We start from the raw sequence: 21,549 nt of genomic DNA, 5'->3' as shown, positions 1-21,549 counted from the left end.
AGCAAGTGGCAGGGCAGCCGCCAAACCTTGCTTCCTTTCTGATTTCTTGATGATTTAAGACCTATTTTCAGCAGCCAATACTTGTTTCCCCCCTTGGTTTTTGCTTGGTAACTACCACTTCAGCAAAATGGTGTTTGTGCAGTGCCTTGGAACCAAGAACTGAGCTTTTTAACATCAGACAGGGAATAGAATAAGAAAAGCTGGACTAAAATCACCTACACACCATGGCCTTTCAAGGCACATGTTTAGAAGTATATGGCAGAACCCTCGAGTTCTTGCAGAATAATACTTTGACTGCTTGATTTTTGTTTCCTACTTAGCTAAAATTTCTTGCATGTTTCTGATATTTGCATTGTTTACCTTACCCCAGAACAAAGTTTGAAATTATTCTCTGAATCTATAGAAATCAATAAATTAAAACATTAAAAACCCCCTGCATTATTTTTCAGATTTTTACTGGCTTTCCCTATAGGGGAAAACCCTATTGATACAAAGTATAAACAAGAAAAGATAGTGTCTGATCGATGCTTTATTTAGGTGCAGGCTTCCTTCAGGAAAGGACAATTCACTTTGCCCCTGCTAATTTGCTAATATGGAAATTAAATGAAGAGTTGGTAAAAAAAAAATGTACCCAGTGTCATCAGCATGATTATCCTCACTGATCCGGTAATAGCCTTTCCTCAGAACTCTTCTGTTGTGGAGAACACAACACTTGGCTTAGTAAATAAAAAACAGCTCCTACTTGTTTTTACAGCAAATAATTCTACATTTAATGTAGGCCCACAAGATGTTGACATACACTTTGTAGCCTTGTTAAAAGAAAGAACTCAAGTTTGCTAAAAATAACAGTCTAGTAAGGATGAAGCAAAATTGTCCCAGAAGAGGACAGAGACCTGAAAAAAAACAACTGGAAAGGAGATGACTTAAGGGATTTTCAGTAACATTTAAGAAGCAAGAGTAACTTTTAGGTTTAATGAGCATTACAATGCATCAATTACAGAGACATAAGTAATTTAAGGGAAGAGTGTTCACTGGCGGTTCAGTTTGGTCACAGACTTCATTTGCTTCGCAGGGCAAGGAACAGCACCCCATAATTAACAATCATATGGTTATAAATTGTGTCCAAAGCTTGCTACCTCCTTGCAGCACATCCTTCCTACAAAGCTAGAAAGGTGAGAAATTCCTCTTCTGCACTGAGAGATGACTTGCCCCTTCATCTCCATGTCATTGCTGCACAGACGTGGTACTAGAAATGTATTTCAGACCTGCACTGGTGACCCTCATGTGCTGCTACAGGTTTCTATTGCCTGCTGCTTCTTTGGTTAAGGGTACTGACACAGAAGGATGTCTAACTGCAGTTCCTACTCATCACTTGAACAGGTTTCTGAGCTCTGCTAAACCCCCAGCCTTGTATTAGGGGGCACTGCTCAATGAAGAGTACTCAGGATTTAATCCTCTCTTTCCTAGGTATGAAGTCTCTGTGTAAAACCACCTGCAGTGAAACCTGAAGTACTGCGCTTCATGGCTAAATCTCATCCACTGACTGATTCACCAAAGATGCTTATTGCTGTAGGTTCCAGACAGGATGAGAGAAAGGGAACACAGAGCGAAACATCCCTAGGGAGGGCTTAACCAATGCACAGGAGATCTGTGCTAACTCCGGCAATGATCTCTTCTTAAAAACTGACTCAAGTCAGTATGAATGGGAGGATGTTCAAGGACAGTCACAATACCAAAAAGTGCCAATTCAGCAAATGAAAAGTGCCAATCAACAAAGCAGTGGCCAGCACAATGGAAAGATCAATGACGGCCAAACAATGTATGGTATAGTTACCTTTTATTTATTTTTCCAGCTGTTTATCCAGTCTTTCCAGAAAGTTCACAAAAAGTCTGACTTTGAATACATAAGATTTGGTATTACTTCTAGGACAGTGGATTATATATGCAGATGAATGAAGGCTTGACTCTGTATTTGTGATTTAAAGACCTTTAGAAAACTGTGCATTAGCAGGGCTTAGTAACTCAAGACTTACTGCATTCTTCCAGTCAAAACTAGGACAGTGTAGAGTTCAGGTTTTTTGATATGTTTGCAACATTGCTATTTTTCTCCTATGTTTTGTGGTTCTCATAAGCCAAGGAAAAACAGCCTAGGTCTGACTGCTCCCTTCAACTGCATATATCACATAATAGGGAAGGAAGTGCTGAGAGTCTCGGCGCTGTTAAACTGGCCACAATGGAAATTATAATAAAACAGGAGATAGCAGAAATAACTCCAACTCATTAGATCCCAACTTTTGTGGCTAACTTAAATGCCTTCAATGGATACTTGGTTTATAAATATAAAATTTACATAAAATTAAGCAAACAAACCCTCTCTTCTGGTATAGTATTTATATGGTAATTCTCCCAGAGAGAAGCTTTTGTTCATTTCAGTGTCTCTCCTCTCAATACCTCATCTGGAGAGCTGACACTTCAACACTGCCGAGAACTATTAGAAAGGGATCCATAAAATACCACGTAGGTCAAAGATTGAAGAGTGACCTTGAAATAAAGAAAATGTTCATTAAGTTTAACTAAGATGCCTTTTTCTTCTAATCTGAAAGTTGATAGGCTTATCTTAAACATAGACAGTACAGTTTTTCGTATTTTCTACCTTTTCTTTTTTTTTTTCCCAAATACTACCAATTGTAGCATGACATTAAAATTAGACTGAAACTATTCATTAGTTTCTATGTATGTTAGTGAAAAGTTGGTGAAACTATTGAATTCAATGCAATGAATTGCTGTTTTAGGCTTTTGTACCCTCAAAATATTTTCTTACATGGCTTCTAAATTTTTTTAATAATAAAGCAGTTCATTGTCCAAAATTACTAGGACTGAGGTGAAAGATGCATTTTTGGTTGAGAATAAATCTAAATTCTGAAGAGTGGACCTCTTTTCAAACTATTTTGCAATTGGTAGCCTTTGAATTATGATAACTTCTGAAAAGATAAAAAAAATAAATAACTGGTGCCCCTTGGGCAATCAGGTATACAAAGCAGACACTTTGTTCATGGGGCAATCAGTACAACACCGAATCAAAGACAAAGTTATAAAATGTAAGATGCCAGGAATGTACTGATGCAACTTAAGGGTTTGGTTTATACTTTTTGAAGATGGCTAGAGATTGTTTCTATCAGATTTTGAACAGTATGAGAACAAATGTTTTTCTTTAGCCACTCTCCTTCTCCCACCTCCTTCACAAGGTTGGCTGATTCTTGAATATGTGTCTGTGGCTTTGGCTTTTACCTGAAGAAATGTAGACATGAGATCATCCCAGTATACAAAACAATATTTTGTTCTTAGTCACCTGAGGTTGTTCAGTTATGATTTTGCTATTCACATAAGAACATTACCTTCCACATCTGCTCTGGGCATACAAAAGCCTCATGCAATGTCTCCACAAGGGAATGCAGGCTCAGACCTCTGAAACTGTTGTCAGTCCTCAGACAATGCACTGAGAATCACAAAGAGGTGGGTGACAGGATAGAATATGCCTTCTCTGCAGAATTACAATAAAGTTCTGATTTTTTTCTGATTTGCAGGTTAGTTTTCAGCCAAGAACTTCAGTATTAAACACAAATTAAATTTTGCCCACAAACTAGCTAAAAAGACTTGTAGTTTCTAGAGGCAAATTATTTGCATAATTCTTAATTATTAAGCTTCACTACTCAAAACCCATCTGTATTTCCTAGGTGAATATAAACCCTGAAAAGCACTATTTTTCATGCAAAATAACAAGTTGTAGAAAGGGTAGGAGAATACTGCCAATCAAGTAGTTTGACGAGACTTCCTTGCATGTGATGCTGTAGTGAATAATTTAAAATTAAATGTTTTCCAGTTCCACTGTATCATCTGTGTACTATTCATTTAGTTCCTTGTTTTTAGCAGAAGTAGGGCACATTTTCCAGATACCATTTATAAGCAACATACTCTGTTGATTTTATTCCCTACTGGAAAGTACCTTGGTCTATGCACAAATTAATTGGGGAAGTGACATTGTGACCGTTAGTCCCAACTCGTGCGCCTGACACAAGCAGGAAAGAAAGGATGACTAGGTGGGATTTTGCATTTGGCATTTCAGAATTAGTGGAGGTAATGTTTCCAGTTATGTACATTTAAAAACATTTTCTGAGAAGATATGCTGAACTTATGCATTAAGCTAAATACTTATAGCCTACATTATTTCATCACCTATTTTCCAAGACATCATTCATTCCTTTGCTGAAAGTTTGCTTCTTAGCAGAATTTATCTTATTTGGAAAAATTAAGGTCTATGAAAGAGCTTTATTTTGTTATACTGGTTTATATAACTAGTTACTTGCATGTTGGTACTAAAGAAGTAGAATTTTTTGTAATGGCAAGGAGCGCTCATTAGGAAAACACTAAAATTGTACAACTGGAAATAAAAACAAAGCATAAAAGCCTAACATTTCACATAAAATGAGCTTTCAACAGAAGTATTAGAAAAACCACCAAACCTCAAACACCTTGACATATTAACTTCAACTTGAAAGGCACTGAGAATTGAAGTGTGCAACTCATATCCATACCTGTGAGAGTAACAATCACAGTGAGGACCAAACCTCCAAGGCAGAATATGGCACTGTACAGCCCATTAGGCATTCCCGGTACATACGGCAGTTTTACATTTTCTTAGGATAAGCTGAAAATGTTAACTAAATATACACATTACATCATATTTCCATGGGGAAAACCAATCCAATTTAGACCATCTGAAGACAAGGAAACAAGGCATAACATACAACAGGACATTGTTGGCACAAGAAAGCATTATCATATCAATACACGCCCTTTTACATTTAATCCAATAGATATATAAAGGAATGGTGGTGGCAGAGGCAAAGGGGCAGGACTAATATCAAATATTCAGTTCTAAGCATGCTAGCGAGGTCTTTGTTTCAAAAACTGAAGCTACCAAAACCAGTTCAGAGGCAAGAAAGCACCTATCAAGACAGTCCAACCCATTTCCAGGCATTCTTCTGGGCTGACATGTGCAGACTGAAGGATCTGTCCAGTATAGTTTCCATGCCCAAAGCTGTCTAAAGCTTCCCATTAGCAAATGCTGCTTCCTGGAACTGAGGGACAAATGTCTTGAAATATGTCCTAGTGAAAAGAACAGAAAATATATGATTAGGAAGGAGTAATTTCAAAAGCATGAATTGAAGCACTTGATGTTTCCCCTGTGTGGAAAAGGCTTCACATATGGTACAAAAGGCCCAAAGACCAACAAGGCAACGGAACAGGAAAACAGCGAAGAGAAGTCAGAATATATGTAGGAGATAAGCTCTTTATCTCTCAGAAACCTTGACACATGACTGTCACTGCTGATGTCAGCAGTTTACATAAAATGCAACAAATAAATACTAACAACACTGTATAAACTGTAATTCCTTTTGTTAAACTTCAAAATTTATAGGACAATGTTCTTTTTTAAAGTGTGCTTTGTATATTTTGGATCTTAGTCTGTTGTTTTTACAAAGGATCAAGTGACTCATAAAGCCATAAAATGAGCTAATCGTATGTATCCAAAACTGAGTTAGAACTATACCTTGGTGGTTTTTTTGCTGAGAGACTCAACCATGTAATACATGTATTTTACACGTCCCATGGATGCTCTTTACTTGCCAGTTACGTTAGAAGTTGCTTCATCATTCTGTCTTTGGTTTCTGCCTACTGCACTTTGCACCAAACTTTCATTTTCTTTTTTTTTTTTTCCCCCTCTTTTCTATTTCTTTCATTGGTCTCTATAAATTTCTCTCCTGTTCTCCTCACCCGGAAGAAATCTGAAGTGAGAATAGCCGCAATGTCACTTATTGTCTCTCTGCTGGTTTACCTCCTGAAGCAAACACACACTGATCAGCTTCACAATGATGATGTGTTTCATGACTGCAGTAGAAGCTTTGGAAATCACTGAACAACAATCATACTTCCTCACACCTAAAAACGTTGCAAGACCATGAAGAGAACGCTCCTCTCTCTTTGTAAGGCTGTGCCTGGCAAATTAATTAACAGGTAGCTGCAGTCAGCTTTTGTGCACAAGCTGTAAACACACATGAGATGGTGTCCAAAGGTTAAAAGAGCAATGGAAAATAAAAACATTTCTGGACTGAGGAGCTGATCCCAGAAATGGAAACCAGAAAGAGGACAACCAGCATATACATTTTATAGCATATACAGATTGTGCTGTGTATTTACAGAACACACTTTGGTTTATTGAAGCAAAGTTCAGAAAACAACCCTCATAATCATACCTGCAAAAGTGATTGTTCATGCTGGCACACACACGTACATAAACCAGCTGAGAACGTCTGCCTGTCTGTCCCCTGATCTCAACAGCTGAGTGCCATTTCTGTATCTGTGTCCTTTCTACCATACCTTTGAAATTGTAGCTTTTATAATTCCTGTTTAATTCTATGCATTTTGCTAGTTCAAGGAGCACCACCTGCATGTCAATGTCAGGATCTATTCCTTTTACTTGTCCTTGCTTTATTTGTCTTAACATTTAATTATGCTTCTCTGCTTGCTTATTTTAAATAGCTTCTCCCTTCCCCTTTGATAACTTCTCTGCAGACTCTCTTCCACACACATGATCTTAATTGACTTGATAAACAGTACTTAAAACTTCCCTCTTCCAAAACTGTAGAAATTCTTAATCATTAAATGGGATACAATCAGAACTATTTTCCTGCATTTTATTTCTTTTCCTTTATAGCATTTCTGTGCTTTGTATTAAACCCACACTTACTGCATTATATGCAGTAATTATATATGCCTTTTCTGTTAGCTAGATTCCAGAGTGAATGCCTATGATACCACAAACACCCTCCCACATCAGCTTTATCTACACCTGCATCCTTTCTTTTCACTGATTCCTGCAGGAGAGCTGGTATCCTTTGCTGCAAAACTAAGTCTAACACCTCCCTACATTCTGATCAGATGTACTGCTTCAGAGGATGTTATTTCACTGGTAGTTTATATGAACCTCTTGGTGATGTTCCATACACTACAAAAATTCCTTTAGGACTTCATTGATTTAATTGTCTACTTTTTTCTTTTTATAACTTAAAGCACATGCTTAAAGTTGCCCTTATCATTTTGTTCTTCTCCAGACTGAAGCAAATGCAGTACCACAAGTGTCCTCAGGTTATGTCCCTCCATTTCTGTCCCTCTCCCATACACTTTAAGTATCTCAGATGAAACAAAATCAGAGATAATTATGGTTCATCACACACACACACACACACATGCAAAAATAAATTAACACTATTCCCTTAACCCCCCACACCAAACAAAAAAGGCCCTGCTAAGAGATCCAAAAGCCCAGTATACCTGACAGGACTGTATCAGCTACAGCACACTTAGTAGATTGAGGAGGAAAGATGGGGAAGGAGGAGAAGGTAAGTGAAACTCCTTAATGAACATCGAAAATTTTTTTCTAAATTTTTTCTTTTTATCCAAAGTTTGAGACAAAACCATGTGTTAAAATACCTGAATTTCACGTGAAATGGAAATTTTAATGACAACAATCTTTGCAGATTACCAGTAAGGAGGAAAAGAAGCACCAATCACCTTCTGAGTATTCATCTATTGATCATCTGACATTGAAGTCAAAGTGCAAATGTTTCTGCCCAAACAGGACCAGGATACAATCTATTATGTCAGAACAGATGACATGATATAACTTTAAAAGAAATACAGAATTTTTTGAAGGACAATACTCTGCTATAGACTGCATGGTAAAGGCATCTTTCACATGCAATGCAATTCCTTATACAAAGATTTTAAACCAAGAGACAACACTCATGCTCCAGCATCCTGTAAATACAGTATAAACATGGACTTTGGAAAAAGATATATTCCTCATACTCTATTCATATTAACACAGTCACATGAATTTACACCCTCAATAACTATGATCTGTGCTATACTACAGGAATTAATACAAAAATAGCAGATTTTTTTTTTTTCAGAAACTTTGCCATATGACATTCTCAGGTTAGCTCCAAACTATTTTGAAATTATTACTTTTATATACACTAGATATGCTTTTCAGCTCTGGGTTTTTTTAATAACAGCTCTGGAGAACTGTTATTAAAAAAACCCAACAACAGTAATTTGGGTACCTGTTGAATTACACTGAAGATGAAGGAAGCTTACTTGACCTATGGTCTCTCAGGGCTATGTCAAATGGCAGAAATCAGCTTTTGATCAATGCCTTTTTGCCTTTCTGGGAAAGATGGAGATCCTTCTTTCTCCAGCTTTCATCTACCATGTTCTTGGTGAGTCTGTATCATACTGACCTTACACTATGCTCAGAAGACCTGCATAAATTCTCCTGTAAGTATACAGAAACTCATTTTTACAAAGTACATAGATACTCTTTAAGTGAATCCTTAAGTGACTACAATCAACACTCATGTAAAGAAATAAGACACATGTTGAATGTTGCATCCTTCTCACAATGGTTTAGATCTCAGCTTAAATAATATTTAAAAAGTTGCATTCTTTTCAGCCTAGAGTGGGTGTCAATCTTCATACACTTACGGGCACATCTCTAACTCTTTGTTGAGCTTCTTATAAGACTCCATTGTTTTTTGCCTATTCGTTTTTGTTCCTCAAATGGTCATTTTCCAAGTTCAAGGTAGTAAGTTATGAGGTTTCTATGGAAATTTTTCTTCATCACTCCAGAAAACAACACGTTTTGCTGTAGTTAACTGCTATATCTACTTGACACAGTACAATGAATTCCAGGTGCTACGCTCAAGGACGTCTGTTGAGAGCAAAGCACTTCTCTTTCCTTCACCTTATTATCCAGTGGAAAGAAAGTCCTGCTATTATTGCAAATGGTGAGTATCTAAAAGAAGGTAGAATCGGCTCACCTGCTGTTTACATATTTTCCAGTGATATGAAACACTGAGTGTGGCACAAGGTCTCCAGAAACCCATACATGTTTAAATCCCAGGGTGTGGGTTTGCTGTGCTTAAAACATACTTGACTCAGAATTCACATGCTTTTGTGAAATTTCATTATAATTGTATTGTTTTTTTCCCAGGGTAACTTAGTGATGGATTTTTTAAATACAGTTGGTAGAAAATCTGCATTGACCACTCAATAATACCTTTTGCCTTCACATATCTATGCTGAAAATCTGCAAAGTTTTTTAATTATGCAGCTGCAATCTCCCATCAAACAACACTTCCCATATATTTAAGGTGAAAGCATTCTAACACCAACACACCTGATTTCTGCTGTTGCTTGTGCTGGACTGGTACTACAGCCAACTATACAGTTGGGTTCTAGTTACTGTGGCTGGTGTAACGAAGTTAAAAAGGCTGTTTAGGTGTTTCTATTTCTCTTAAAATCTTCATGTGGTAAATTCAGAGCAGAACATCAAGACTCAAATTCTGTGAGGAAAAAAGCATTCACAATGTTGTATCAGAGAGATTTCTGCTTTTTATTTCTGGGATGAGGACAATCATCATGGGGTGATGAATCATCTTCCCAAGTCATTCACAAAATATATTCCCCTTAAACTCCAGAGTTTATGACTGCTAAGATTTCCAGCATGCTGATCTCAAATTCACCCATGCTAGCCCTATTTGCACTTATGTTTCATTTGTTTCAGCTCAAGCTGTGGGACTTTCAAGTCCTTTTTCCATCAAGAGACAATTTGAGGAAAATGAAGGGGATGAAATCATCATGATCATGAAATCATCATGATCATGAAATCATCATGATGAAATCATCAAGAACAGACTTAGCAGTATAGCAACAGTTCTACTACCAGCACAGTGTCCTTACTGGCGAAATTAAAGCCCTTGAGCCACAATCCTCATCTTTTCACAGAGGCCTTCTCTTCCTGCGTCAGGCACACGTATCGTGTTCCTTCTCATCTGAAGGCAGACTCAGGTTATTGCATTTGGATTTTTTTCCTACTACTGGCTTTGAGAGCAAACTTTATTTTTAAGTACTACCCATTATTTCAATATTTTACTTAATTCTTGAAATATTTTAGTAAGTATTGCAACTGTGGTTTAATTCTGTAAATATTTGGCTCTAATTATAGACCCTTAGTGTCTTCAAAATCATAGTAGCCAGGGTATTAGACAAATATATCCATTTTCTCGTACTCTAGGCAAGGCATACAGGAAAAGCATAAGAGTGTATGAGTTCTTCAACTTTTCAAGTTAATAGATTTGACTTGGGCAGGCACTCCTGTAGTCAGGGTGATCTCTGAATAGTTCTACTTATCCTTCCAAGTCCTCCAGAGTAAGGTCTGTACGTAGTACTCCATTCTCCTCAGTAGTTCTCTGTTGTCTGAACTGTCCAGCAGGTAAACTGAGATTGTTTGAATAATCCTGGGACTGAGGTAAGGACTGAACTGTATCCTGTCCAGCTCTATGAGATACAACCAAGAATCCCAGGTGTTTGTCCCAGCTGCTGTCCACTTCTTTGAAAGGAATTGAACCTCCAGATTTACATAATTTTGCATCCCATCTTTCTCTCCTGCTGTACCCTAGAAGAACTGCTTCAAGACATCTACAAGTTTCTTCAAATCCACTGAATCCTGACAGAAAAACATCAACTCCATAGATGACTGATCTTTATAAATTAGCTAGAACAGGAATGCTCTCCCCTCTTTCAATTAAATTTGGTGAAAGCAGGAATTAAGAAGGGTGTAGGTCAGAGTGAAGGATAGACTGAGGCTTCTTGAGGTTTTTGCTCTATTCTTTCCAGATTAGTATTATTATGCTGACACTTTGCAATAAAATCTTGTTATATAAACTATATTTCAACACTATAGCCATACTGGAATTATAAAAGAGCGTCTCCAGGCTTTATCAACGTCACCTGATTATTCACTTTGTGAAGTAGAAAGCATTTTTGCATGGATCACACATACATATGTAAAGTGCCTTTGTATTTTTATGTTCCTGTTGAAACCTGTTCTGAAACAGTGAAAACTTGTTTTGAAAATACTGAACACCTACAACAATACTTTTGGATGCCAGATGAGAGGATTTGTCCTTCCATGACCACACAGGCACATCCAGCTGATTTGGTTCACATAACCCCTAATAATTCATCTCCTATACAGAAGGTATTTAACATAACTTCCAAAACTTTCTAAGACTTCCTGTTTGTTTCTGAAAGAGCAAAATCAAAGATGCCAACCTGTCTTTTTATATATATATAATTGTTTTCTTTTTAAATTCCTTTTGTCAGGAGCTACCTAATTCAACGTGATTATCACTAATTAACAAAAGGAACTTAAATTAATAAATTGGTGCATTAATTCCAACAGTGGGTATGTATTTAGGTCATACTCCATATGACTGCTCATTATGTCCTTAACCCACGCTCATGCTCTCCTCCAGCGTCTCTAAGCCTTGCACTGAACAAGGGCTGAATACAGAAGTGTGGAAATCTACTGAAAGCCCATTCTTTTAATAGGCCTCCTGCCAACGTTTGAGGCGTAGCTTTTTCCTTTTAAACTCAGACACAAGACATTTGAACCTCTTTGCTATTTTTACCATATATAATGCATTAAAAACATATTTCCATTGGGTGAACCATGTTGCCTATTTATTCACAGACACTTCCACAGCATTCCTCACCAGGCTAAAGCTACACGAGCACTCATAGCAAAGCTGAATAAACCCAGTTACTGCTTTGGGATAACTATGGGGCAATGGGAGAGTAACTCTACAGCAGACATTTTGCAACACCTTTATTAGGAGAAAATTATTGTTATATCATTGTCTCCACATCTAGGATGTTACAAAAACTGAAGTGAGAAACAGTTCTCAGCACTCTAACTTTTGATTGCCTGGCTGGAACTGGGATGTAGCAGGCAGGCCCACAGCAGGGCCAGGTGCCAAGTGGCAAAGGCTCAGGAGCTAATGAAAATCAGGACTATTACAGAATGCACAAGGCACTCAGGAGACATTTCTAAACCACCATTCAAATCTGCACATCACAAAAATTTATCCAAGCACAGCAGTGGAATGAAATAGGTACCTTCCAGGATCTCTTTCTCACTTCAAATGTACATAACGATACTTGGCATGTATTCATGTTTCTAAACTAAGCTTCTTGATGGTATGCTCTTTGGGATGTGGTTTATAATTTCCTTACTAGGCAGCTTTATCTACGGCAAATATTTTGCTTTTATGTGAAACACAATGTCTACACAGTTCTCCATTTTATACATCTCCAGAACTGGTGATGCCAGGCAAACATCTGAAGTGTTTATACAACAGCAAGACAATAGTTCTTAAATTACTGCTACTGTAACTGGCTAAACACACAAATGTACAAAGGAGTCAGTGCACAATGCCATTATGCTGCTAGCAACTTTTTTCCTGAGTGCCAAAAAAAAAAAAAAAAAAAGGCATCACAATCTCTCTTCCTCTTCTACTTTTTCTCTCTCTACCTCCTTTTATTGTGAATTACTGACAAGGAGATTATTGAAATATCTCTGTCTTCTTATGCCTGTTTCTACCTGCTAGTCCATGCAAGACACTGACTGTGCAGCCAGGCTGATGGGCAGAACAGTAATCAAGCATCAAGAGATCCGGAGGTCTGCAGTGAGCAGCCATCAAAATGCAAGTTTTTAAGAAATACAGTGGTTTTCAGCTCAGTTTTTAATATTGCATGACAGAGCCTTGTCTCCAAAATTACAAACAAACCAAAACATGCTACCAAAACTGTAACAGGAAATAGAAGTGGCAGAACTAGGGAAACCAAGTACATATCAGAAGTTTAAACTTCACTCATGTCCCAAAGCTCTTTTCTGTGTTTTACTAACAGTATCTTTTTCCTCCAGAAATTCTTCCTGGTGTTACAGCCATTTCTGCTTCAAGTCACACAGAAAGGTACAACAAATGGATATATTTAGACATGTTTTTCAACAGTTTGCTGATTGCAGAATTAACAGGTAGCTTTAATCCACATGAAGCAAACAGAAAAAACAATTAGATTTTCATTTTGTTATACATTTGCATCTGTTCCAAAAACCTATGGTATCAATTGATTTTGTAAATAAAGTGAAGAATTCAACATTTGTCTGCTGTAAAAACTAAGATGACTTGGCTGCCCAACTTACCATAAAGCAAAATGAATTTTGACAATCTGTTCAAAGCATGAAACAACGATAAACATAACAATTTGACTAAAAGCAAAATATAAAAGAATAGAGTTCTAGGGAACTGCTGTGGAGCCAGGATTGCAGATCATTATGTAGGCTGGCAATTAATGTTTATTTTAAAGCAGCAGCATATGTAGGGTCATCACTTTGTAAAAGATGCTAATTTTGGTTCCAAGAATATATGTGCTCCCAAATATATGGACCTTTACTGACAATAACAGATAAAAATTACACTACTGGACATAATCAGTTCATATAGACCAAGGCCAGTAACTATGAAAGCAACTTTTAAAAATCATCTGGAAATCAAGATTCTGGTATTTAATGTCTCAGATTTCTGATAGACATATTTAAAATTTTACAAAGGTGTATTGCACAGACACAGTGAATCTAAGTGTTCCAAAGCACACACAGAAAAATGAACCTCTCATTTTGAAACAGTTTCATCAATGCTTGCTAGTCAGTTCAAGAGATAAAACACTTCACTTCCTTCACCTTCTCCACAACGTACATAAATAGATGAACCTCAGTCAGATGAAAGTTTGTGGTCTTAGATCATAGCAAATTTTGTTTCTGCTTTCTTAACTTCCATTTTCCCCACAGGGTAGTAGGTGTCTTTGAAGGGTGCATTGGAATATCTCTGTCACAGCATGGTCACTCTGTTTCCTTATCAGTGGATCATGAGAATGATATTCCAAGGCCATCATGGAAAAACTCAATCTTCATACAGTCTTTTTAAATACAGTGTTAATTTGCAGGAACTTTCCAGTCCTGTGAGCTACAAGCATGACAAGTCTGCTCTGTTTTTCCTAGCTGCTGAAGTGCCATAGCCATATTTTCCCACTCCAGGTAAAGATTAACTTCTTAAAGAGATAGTGTTTATTCAAGACACATATGATTTCCTCTTATCTAGGCTACATAAATGCACGATGAGCTCTGCTGTTGGAGAGCAGTTATTTAACAAACTTTTTACTAGATTTGAAGGAGAGAGTCAATGCAAGACAAGATGCAAGTAGAAACCTCTTTGAAGCATAAAAGGCAGGGTAAAGAATGTGTGAAAGTCGTGATGATGTAAGTAGTAAGAGAAAGCAGAAAAGATTGGACAAGAATATGATCAGGAATGAAGCTTGTAAGGAAAGACAAATGTAGAGATTCAAGAAGAGAGGAGCTCACAGTAGTAATAATGGAATTTGAATGATCTTTAAGAGATTATTGAATCCCTTAATTGTAGTTCAGAGGCAGAAATGAAGAGTTACACCACAGATGCATCCATGAGTCTGACAACCAGCATCCCTGAAAACAGTTTGCTTGCAGGTGAAAGTACTGATTTCATCATGCCATCCGCTTTGCTTTGCCAGATTGCTTATCAACAAGGGCCGAAGGCAACATACCAAACCATAAAAGAAACCTCCTTGGATATTCATTAGGACAAACCAGCCAGAAGGAAACAGATGAGATGCCACACATCTGTGATTATATAAAACAGTTATTATATTAAAGCAGTTGACTCTCTTTGCTGTTCAAAAGATATATATTTGCTATTAGAAGTAAAAGTAAATGCTCAAAAGATTGGAGACCCACCCAAAGGGGACAACCAGACAGAAATCTTGATACTAACAGGTAAAAGCAGAATAAAACAAATACAAAATCAATTTGAGGAACAAATCAGCTGTGGCCCTCGAAATAAACACTTGTCAAACAGTACAAAACCTGGTGAAAAAGTAAAAAGAATGCTCAGAAGAAACAAAGTCACAAAGAATAAATGAACTGGAGGTGCTTAAAGAGGTTGCCATACCAGAACCCAACTTTCCAAGAAATGTACAAAAAAATTCGACTCATGCAGAAATGTCAGCCGAAAAGGTAACGAACAAATGAACAAAACACAACCAAATCAGCAGACCCAGATTACATTCACACTCAAGTTCTAGAAAAACTCAAGTGTGAGAAAGTTAAACTCTTAAATAGCTTGTAAACTCCTGCTTAAAACAACTTGGTGCCAGAGAATTGTGGTGTCAATTAAAAAAAGGTCTGGAGGTCTGGGAGGATAGAAGGAGCTATGACTCAATGAATTTCACATATAAATCTTAAAAATTGGTAGAGACTGTAAATAGAAATTATTATAAAAACTCATAAATAGGCCAAAATTAGTGGAGTTGTGTAAATATGATGATATTGAGTAGGAGCCAACTCGTGCTTCTCGAGTCTCCTATTTTCTTAAGATGTCAAAACCACATGGACAAAAAAAATTCAAGTGACACACACTGCTCAACTTACCTACAGGTATTTAGGAAAGTGTTTCAAAGGCATAAACCCCCCTGAATTACCACAGAAGGACAAAAGATCAATGACTGGATAAACAGCAGGCAAGATACAAAGAAAAGGACAGGAAAAAACAATGAATACCATTAGGGTGAAGTCACCTGAGAAGTGCACAAAAATAGGTATTCTGACCTGTGTTGTTCATATCCCTACATGACATGCAAAAGTGAGCAAAGGAAGATGGAAAGGTTTGTTAATGCTAACAATTTAGTCAGGGGAGGAAAAATAAGGCACAATTACGAGGAACTGCAGATAGTTCTACAGTACAAGAGACTGGGAAATAACATACCAGGTAAAAAAGTCAATATTATGTCAATATATGTGAGGAAAAAAATGTAATTTTACTCCTACAAAAAACAGACTGAAAAAAAGATAGAAGATGCTGGTGCTAAAATGACACTGTAACTAGCCTTCATCTGTATGCAAAAAACCAAATCAGATGTTTTTAGAAGCAGAATAAAGAGTAAATCAGACAATATTACCACATCACCATCTAAATGCACGGTGAATGCATCATGAGTAACAGGCAACTCCCTGACCCAGAAGGAGAATCACAGAAATAGTAAAGGGAGAAAAAAGTGGGACAAGGGTGATCAGAAAGATGGAGGGATTCTGGAGAAGGAAGGAGTGAGCAGAGCAAGAGAAAAGGTGACAAAAGAGACAAGAAGTTGATAAAACAAAGGTTATAGAGGGGATCAGCAGATTAACTATTTGCTGCCTCTCTTCATACAAGAGGTAGAGGGTAACAACTTGAGCAGGGAGGAGGCAGGAATGCAAAAAGCCAACAGAGCTTGTTATTCACACCACACCTGTGTGATCCCTTGCCACAGAATTATATGATGTTATGATGTTGGTTCAAAAAGCAAGCAAATAGAAGGAAAGCCAAGCAAGATTACTTAACAGAAATGTACCAGTACTGGATAAAGAAATCCTTGAGGATGGTAGAACATACAATGGAAATATAACTATATGCTCTGCTTTTCCACAGGCATCCACTATTACCTATTGATACAGACATGATAGTGGGCTAAATGAATGCAGACTTTTACCTAGCTTAATGGAACAATTACTAGTATTACTCAAAAGACAAGGCTACGAAACTCACTTACTATTTTTATTTAGCTGCTTATTTTGTAACTGATCAAGCAACAGTATTTATCTGGGCTATTAAATCTCAGCTCCTTCCAAACCCATGTATTTCTCTCTACCCTTTTCTCTCGAGAAAGGGAGAACATTTTTTTGCATAAGTTCCTAACTGTAATTTCATGCTCTAATATAGAACTAGCAGCTTTCATAAATGTATAATGGAGTTCTCTAATAAAATCAGGCAGTGACTGAGTTTCACAGTATTTCTAGAACGCCACTTAATCCCAGTTATCCAAGAACCACCTACATTAAATTCTAACCTTTCATTCCTACAAAGCAGTTGTCTTCCAGCAAAGTGCTATTACATTCCACTTACACCATGCCAACTTCTCCAGTCTCTTCTGTGCATTTCTCCTGTCAATACACGAGAATACTTTTTCACAGAATGAATATTTACTATATATCAAAACGCACATATGTACGGTTCACACGTATACAGAGTATCTATACAAAATCACAGAAAAATGAATTGCCGAACAGATTTTATTTCTATGCACTTCCTATAGCATCTATACTCCTCATCTTTAAATAGTTGTTTTTCTTTCCTACAGTCAAAGCTTTAATGAGAAGTGACCAGAAACAAATACCCAGGCCCTTCTGTCTTGGCTGAAATCCACATAATGCATGACAGCACTGAAGATCCCTGGCAGGCACCTGTCAGAAACTAACATACCATAACTTAAGAGTCAGACTTAATTATCCAGGGAGACATTTAAAGAAAACTACATGAAAAATATGACTCAAGAAGTACAACTATCATGTATATGTGCTGTATTCTGTACTGCAGAATAACTATGTAAAAATAAAGGAATGCACTGGGAAAATTCTAATTAAAAGTCCTATCTACTTCACCTGCTATATCTTACAGTCAAAATAATTTTGTTATGAAGTTTTACTGGTATTTCAACTACAGAACACACTACAAGGGCAAGTGCAATCACTAAGTATTTTAACAAAACGTAGCTTTTTCCATTTTCCTTTCTACTGTTCTCATATAATTCTGATCAGCTGACACTTCCACAGAAAATCACTTTTGATTTAATGGTCTATAAAATCAAATAAACTTCTTCATAAGCTTCACACGTCTGGGTTGCCACATCTTTTCTCGTTAAGGCTGTCACAGTGTATTGCCCCTTTTCTGTTCTGAAGAGCGGCCCACCAGCGGCAACAAAATGTCAGCTTTACTGGATTTCAGGCAAGGAAATCACTTCTGTTCAGTTTCTGATATAAAACTATGAAGAACCAGAGCTAAACGAGCGACCCAGTTCACCATCTCAGCCTTTAGTTGTACCTATGCTGGTGTTCTTCTTCAGAAAGAATCCTCTGAGCCTTGCAAACGTCTGAATGCATGCACACACACCTAGAGAAGAATGATGTCCCTGGGTTTTATACTTCCATTCCTTACATTTTTATGGATTTCATTTTCAGTTTAAGATAGCACACAACTGACAAAGACAGTCATGCAAAAAGCTATGTAAGTTGAGTATATGTAATGCAAAGAAGTTAGTTTTTGGAAAATTGCTCTTTAAAGATGACTAATGTCTGTGAAAATCACATAATACAGGCAAATACAACTTGATACTTTTACAAATAAGCAAAAAACCCCCTTAAATACAACAGAAGAATAAAAAAAATACCTTAATTAAGAAGAGAAGATATAAAAAGGGTGCAATATTTACACGTAAATTTTATAGTGAGATTCACAGTAGCATAGCATAGCTGGAACTCAAAAGTCTCATGAAAATTGTGAAAGTTGTTATTTTTAAAGAATTTGAAATATAGTAATAGATATTCTGCCTAAACTGTGAAGAAAATCTGAATAATTAAAAAAATGGATTAGTTAAAGCTGGTTAATGTCAAAATAACAACAAAATCATTAGGGCACACAAAATTTACTGAATAGAACAGCAAATCTTTGACATACTAAAACTGATATGTCTAAACAGCAACACAACAACTGTCCCTTTTTCTTTTCAAATATCCTTTTATTAGACTAAGAGATGCAATATTTTAATCTGTAAATGTAATCACAGAGTCACAGAACTGTTAAGGTTGGAAAAGACCTCCAAGTTCATTGAGTCCAACCATTAACTCATCACTGTGAAGCCCACCACTAAACCATGTCCCTAAGTGCCACATCCACACACCTTTGAAACACCTGTAGGGGTGGTGGCCACATTACCTCCCTGGGCAGCCTATCTTGACAACCCTTTTGGGGAAGAAATTTTTCTTTATATCCAAACTAGACCTCTCCCGGTGCAACTTGTGACCATTTCCTCTTGTCCTATCACTTGTTATCTGGGAAAAGAGGCTGATCCCCACCTGGGTACACCCTCCTTTCAGGCAGCTGTAGAGAGTGATAAGGTCACCCCTGAGCCTCCTCTTCTCCAGACTGGACATCCCAGCTCCCTCAGCTGCTCCTCATAGCCCTTGTGGTCCAGACCCTTCACCAGCTCCATTGCCCTTCTCTGCACATGCCCCAACACCTCAAAGTCTTTCTTGTATTGTGGGCCTCACTTATACACATGACACACATCATCTAATTTGCTGATACTCAAGGAAAAGCTATCTCTTGAGGCTGAAAATGCTATGGCCCAGTTCACCAGCCTGACACTTCCCAACCATGGCAAACCAAAGCTGCAGCTGTGGCTTGCACAAGATGCACCTGCATATAATCTGGAGATGCACCTGACCTCATGGTAAAACAACAGCCAATATAAAGTTGAGAGCACTTGAGCCCTTTGAAGCTTTCACCCTCTGAATGCCCTAAGGAATATATAAAATTTACACCACATTCAGGAAACACTGATGAATGGTCTAGGATAACATTGTCATTCAGAAATCTGTTTTGTCAACCAGCTTGGAAAAAAAAAGGGAATATGAACCCTTGGAACAACTTCTTATTGTGATACCAGTTTTCCATGTTCCTGCTATTTTTAATGATGAGTAGGTGGATTTATGTAGGATAAAAGAGTAAACTGAGTTTTAACTTGCTCTCCCCTGAAGTATAATCTAAGCCTACACAGCAGCACTAGGTTGGACAGAAATCGGGCCAGAGTGCATCTAAGAACTGCATTTCATTTGTATAAACAAACATGCTTTATTTACAGTATTCCTTCATAAAATCCCAGGCTTCAAGTCTGCACGTTCTTTAAAGACTCCATTTATGTACACTTGAATGCCTATTTAAGCAAAAAGACAAGAAAGCTTTCCCATGGAAACTGCGCAGAGATGTTTTACTTCACACGTACACCACAAACAAGGCTGCTAACTTTCCATAATTTACCGTATTTTCTTAGGCTTGCCATTGTATTTTAGGACCAAAACTTTTGGAGAAGCTGCTTACGCAGGAGGCCACAGACATATAAATAAATGACCTACAAGAGGCAAAGCCTGAGATACCAAGTGAGAGGAAATGGCATCTCAGCAGCTTGTAAGAAAATTTTACTGCTATTGGTTTCCCTGTTTCTAGCTGGAGGAACAGGTTAAAATTTTGTGTTAGCTGAGAAACAAGCAATCTGGAGGTAGTTGAAATCACATTATTAAATCAAGACTTGATTAAACCGTCAGAATTAAGGCTAGAGGGCAACCCCTGTGGTAAGACATTAGCAAGCTTCAATTACCAGATGCTATCTCTCAGTGAGGAATCTAAGTCAGTGGTCTGCAGTGGAGCCCAGTGATTTTAAAATCTGCCTAAGAGGACACAGAAAAGAGGCTTGACTTCGTGGACTTTATCAGACAGATATAAATTGGTCCAATAACTTCAGCAAGAACATGGGCAGTTTTCCTCTCTGAATAAAAAAGATCCAGCTAAACTGATACTCTGATATGAGAATTTGCCTTTTAGATTTAGGTGATATGTCTCTAGGTGTGAATGCATACAATCTACTTTTACATGTATACATTTTAGGGAACTGATTTTGCTCCTGCCTATAGTTACTACTGATTGTCTCAAGCCTACAGCAAAGGGTTAAGTCCTAACTTCAAAAGAGATGCCTATTTCTGCTGGGGGCCACAGAGATAAGCAAGGATCCCAAGACTTTCAAGTTTAGTCCCTGCACTGAAGGAACTGGATGGGCTCACCTGTTTGAAAAAAAAAAAAATCAACAACCCACACCAAAACAACCTTGGGAGAAGGCTGGGCACGGAATCAAAGTCGCTTTGGAATGAACTTATGACAGCTCTGCCCATGAATAAACCGGCTATGTTGAGTTGCTGAAAACAGAGGCAGGGCTTGCCAAAATTGAGGATGAGGAAATCTGTGACTGATACCATTTCAAACTTGATGATGCTTCTACAGTTGGTGCAAGAGCAAGCAAAAGTTATCCCTGATGGTGCCTTTAACCCCAGTGTGGAAAATAGTGTACACTCATCCCTGAAGTCTGAGAAGAAGGGTGGAGAACTTGGTCAGATACTGGAATATCAAGTGGGAGATCTGCAGCCCTAGAGCAATGACCAGGAAGATAAACAGAGATGTTTTGTCTTGAAGAATGCTGAGCACTTGGGAGAGACCACTATGCTAAGAGGGAAAAAGGCTATATATAAGCAAAACCTAATTGACAGTATTTAGAAACACAAACAAGTTGTCTCTGATTTAACCAGGGCTAAATGTACTTCAGCAGAGCAGAATGACATTTTTTCTAGAGGGTAAATCATGTATTCTTTTTTTCTGTTTTTATTTGGGAAGTTTTCATGTGTTGTTTGAACTAATACATCTCATAAGAATGTTTTCTTACATGTCAACATGTATTCCCACATACTTGGTCCATAACATGTCTGTGGTAAAAATAAAGGAGAATAAGAAGTTATTTGGTTATGTTGAAACACACTAACCCATTCTAAGAAGCCCTAGCAAATATTTTAAACACTGT

General features: G+C 37.5%; 1 protein-coding gene across 1 annotated transcript in view; it reads right to left on the bottom strand.

Annotated features, from left to right (window-relative positions):
• Positions 1 to 1,825: 1,825 nt before the first annotated feature.
• The window catches only part of BABAM2 (BRISC and BRCA1 A complex member 2), a 162,505-nt gene continuing 142,781 nt past the window's right edge, over positions 1,826 to 21,549 (bottom strand). The window contains exon 12 of the mRNA XM_083857094.1: positions 1,826 to 5,166. Within this exon, the coding sequence (XP_083713220.1) occupies positions 5,103 to 5,166 (64 nt within the window). The 3' untranslated portion in view covers positions 1,826 to 5,102. The remainder of the gene's footprint in view (positions 5,167 to 21,549) is intronic.

This window comes from Zosterops lateralis (assembly GCF_965231275.1).
Source record: "Zosterops lateralis genome assembly, chromosome: 3".
NCBI lineage: Eukaryota > Metazoa > Chordata > Aves > Passeriformes > Zosteropidae > Zosterops > Zosterops lateralis.
Note: the sequence above shows the minus strand (reverse complement) of the source record. Positions and strands in the feature narration are given on the sequence as shown.